The sequence below is a fragment of the Wasmannia auropunctata genome, unplaced genomic scaffold, assembly GCF_000956235.1.
Source record: "Wasmannia auropunctata unplaced genomic scaffold, wasmannia.A_1.0 LD270048.1, whole genome shotgun sequence".
Classification (NCBI taxonomy): Eukaryota; Metazoa; Arthropoda; class Insecta; order Hymenoptera; family Formicidae; genus Wasmannia; species Wasmannia auropunctata.
Genome location: NW_012092842.1, coordinates 14,398 through 17,134, shown reverse-complemented (window position 1 = coordinate 17,134; position 2,737 = coordinate 14,398). Strand labels below are relative to the sequence as shown.

The following is a 2,737-nucleotide window of genomic DNA, read 5'->3' as shown; positions in this document are numbered from 1 at the left end:
ATAATAAATAAAAAAAACTAACTCGTTACCCATAAAAATTTTTGTTATAAATAAAAAATTTATATTTTAAAATATTAAATATTATTATATAATAGTGAAATATTTTATAATATTTATTTATTATTTAAAAGTTGATATATTTATATTTTAATAACAAAATCATTTATCAATTTTTTTATATATTTAGATACATAGGATTAAAATTTGATCAAATTAATAAACACCTTCAGAATTTGACGATAGATAACGACTGCAAAATAAAACAAGATCGGGAAAGTCTCATAAGACATCGACGCCGGTTTTCGAAAACTTTAAATACTAAACGCATAATATGGATCATTAGGTAAAAAATTTTAATTAAATTCCATTACATAAATATTACTAAATAAAACTTAATATATATTTATATACAATATATGCAAAATAAAATGTAATATTCATGCAGACATCTTCATTTGGAATTACGCAAAATATCCCATGAGATAGATTCTATATTCGTAACACAAATGTCTTTCAAAATGGCATGCTATTTTGGTTGGATAGTGTTTGACATCCGCCTAATTTTTTATATAATACTTATCGATAATTATGTGAAATCTAATAAAATAATGCATGTAGCAATAAACCTATTATGGTTTTTTCATAACGTTTTTAAATTTCTACTTATTAATTATGTGTGCGAAACAGTTAGTAACAAGGTAATAATTCTATGTTTAATTTCAAACAATATTTATCTACCTAAAACTTATTTTCAATAAAAACTGACTCAGTTAAGAGATATATTCTATTTTAAACTACTCAATTAGAAGAAGAATTTTTATTTTATATTCTAATTTTAGGCAAGTGCAACAGGAAATTTATTAAATAGATTATTGTATACCACTTATATATATGATGCTGAAGTTCATGAAATCGTAAGTTTTAAAATATAATAATAAATTCGTTGGAACATTATTAAAATAAATATTCAATGACGTCTAAATAATCAATGAGATATGTATATAGGTTAAAAGTAATCGATTGTATTAATATAGATTTCACAATTTTCATTACAAACGGTACATATGCCACTTAAATTCTACGGAATAGGACTTTTTCAATTTGGTTTCAAATTTCTTCACAGGGTATGTAATACTTGATATTAATAAACATAACTTAAATTAATAATTAATATTTAAAAGAGAAATTCATACATTGTCTTTATTTGTAGTTCATCATGTCAATTGCAACCGTTTTAGTTATAGCAATACAAGGGCGAGAAAATAAGTAAACATAGATATTAAATTATAATAGTAAAATTCATAAAATTTAGTTTAAATAGTAATGGACAGTTTATAAAATGCATTATATTTTTCGAATGATTTGATGTATGTCGACATTACAAAAAAGCAAAATTAATAATTGAAAAGAAATATTAATAACTTTTTTAAGTGCATTACAAGGTAAATAATAAATAATCTTTATTATACTTTCATATTGACTTTATCTTTCCACTATTCTTTTTATGCAAAAAAAATCATTCATTTCATACAATATTTTTTATATTATTAATCAAGTAATATACTTTCTACCATAATGGAGAACAATTCTTTGTAATTACATATATGTTATTTGTACATTATCTATTTATTAGAACTGTAATTATAATTAAAATGCATTTTATAACGTTAAAAAAAAGTTTATGTATTGTACGACTATATGAATATTAAATTCTAATCAAAAAATAAAAATTGTAAAAATTATATGTCTATTATGTGCAAAAAGAAGTATTTTATCTATCGTCTACCATTTTTCAATAGATCATATCATATAAATTTCAGTGAATTGATTCCCTAATATTCATAAGTGCCTTAATAGAAATTACGGAAATAACTGTGATTATTCCGTGCAACTTATGCAAATATGAAGTCAGCAAAAGAAAAACAGTTTGAAATAACAACGGTGTACATAATGAGCCAAAGTATTCGAACAATTTTAATGCCACTCCTGATAATTAGTTATATTTTTGATTTAAGTATTGCCAATCTACAGATCACGCAAGAATATGGTTTAATCTCTTGGATATGCTGATAGTTTGGATTATTTACAATTATCTTCTAATGTTGTTCATACCATTTCTCAAGTTTTATACCAGTATCGAGTATAACATTTGCTATTTGCTGGAATTAGTTACAACCTTATTGTCAGTCGTATTTGGAATATACCACAATAAGGTAAAAAAATATTAATATTTTTTCAATAATAATGTAGAATACATTCTGCACATCTGATGATCAAAGTAATTATATATTTTTTAATTTATTATTATTTCATATTTGTCATAGTAAAAAGAAATTGCATAAGATCATAAAATCTTTGCATATTTGCATCAAATTTTTTTTTCTGTATTACAGCAATTATATACTGATCCAAAAAATTAAAGGATAACCTGTTCTGTTCTCTAAAAAAATAGGCAAACTTCAAAATAGAACTACTTCGTCAAAAATGATCGTAACGAGATTTTTAAAAAGCATTTTACAGCTTGAAATCTCCACTTTTCAAGTTGATATTTTAGAAAATAATTAACTGACTTTCTTCGAAGTTGCATTGATACAAATGGAGATGTGACAAATCGCAAAATTTTTTCCTAGCTTTGTAAAGTTCCATGCACCTGAAATAAAAATTGCATACAAAGTGTACAGTTACAGAATGAATCTTTCTCCTTATTTTGTTTTTTTTTTTGTTGAGCGTCGTACGA

General features: G+C 23.3%; 1 protein-coding gene across 1 annotated transcript; it reads left to right on the top strand.

The window, feature by feature from the left end:
• Nucleotides 1-248: 248 nt before the first annotated feature.
• Nucleotides 249-1,270, top strand: LOC105462130. Its single transcript, XM_011708665.1, has 5 exons — nucleotides 249-343; nucleotides 446-698; nucleotides 840-914; nucleotides 1,035-1,124; nucleotides 1,211-1,270. Exons 2-5 carry the CDS (start codon nucleotides 507-509, stop codon nucleotides 1,268-1,270), a joined length of 417 nt encoding a protein of 138 aa, XP_011706967.1. The 5' UTR covers nucleotides 249-343; nucleotides 446-506.
• Nucleotides 1,271-2,737: the final 1,467 nt, after the last annotated feature.

What these genes read in the sequence shown, in the direction of transcription:
- LOC105462130 (XM_011708665.1), top strand. Translation starts at nt 507, where the DNA reads ATGTCTTTCAAAATGGCATGCTATTTTGGTTGGATAGTGTTTGACATC. An exon ending in ATGCTGAAGTTCATGAAATC is followed by an intron (nt 915 to 1,034) that starts GTAAGTTTTAAA and finishes GTATTAATATAG; the next exon opens with ATTTCACAATTTTCATTACA. An exon ending in GTTTCAAATTTCTTCACAGG is followed by an intron (nt 1,125 to 1,210) that starts GTATGTAATACT and finishes CTTTATTTGTAG; the next exon opens with TTCATCATGTCAATTGCAAC.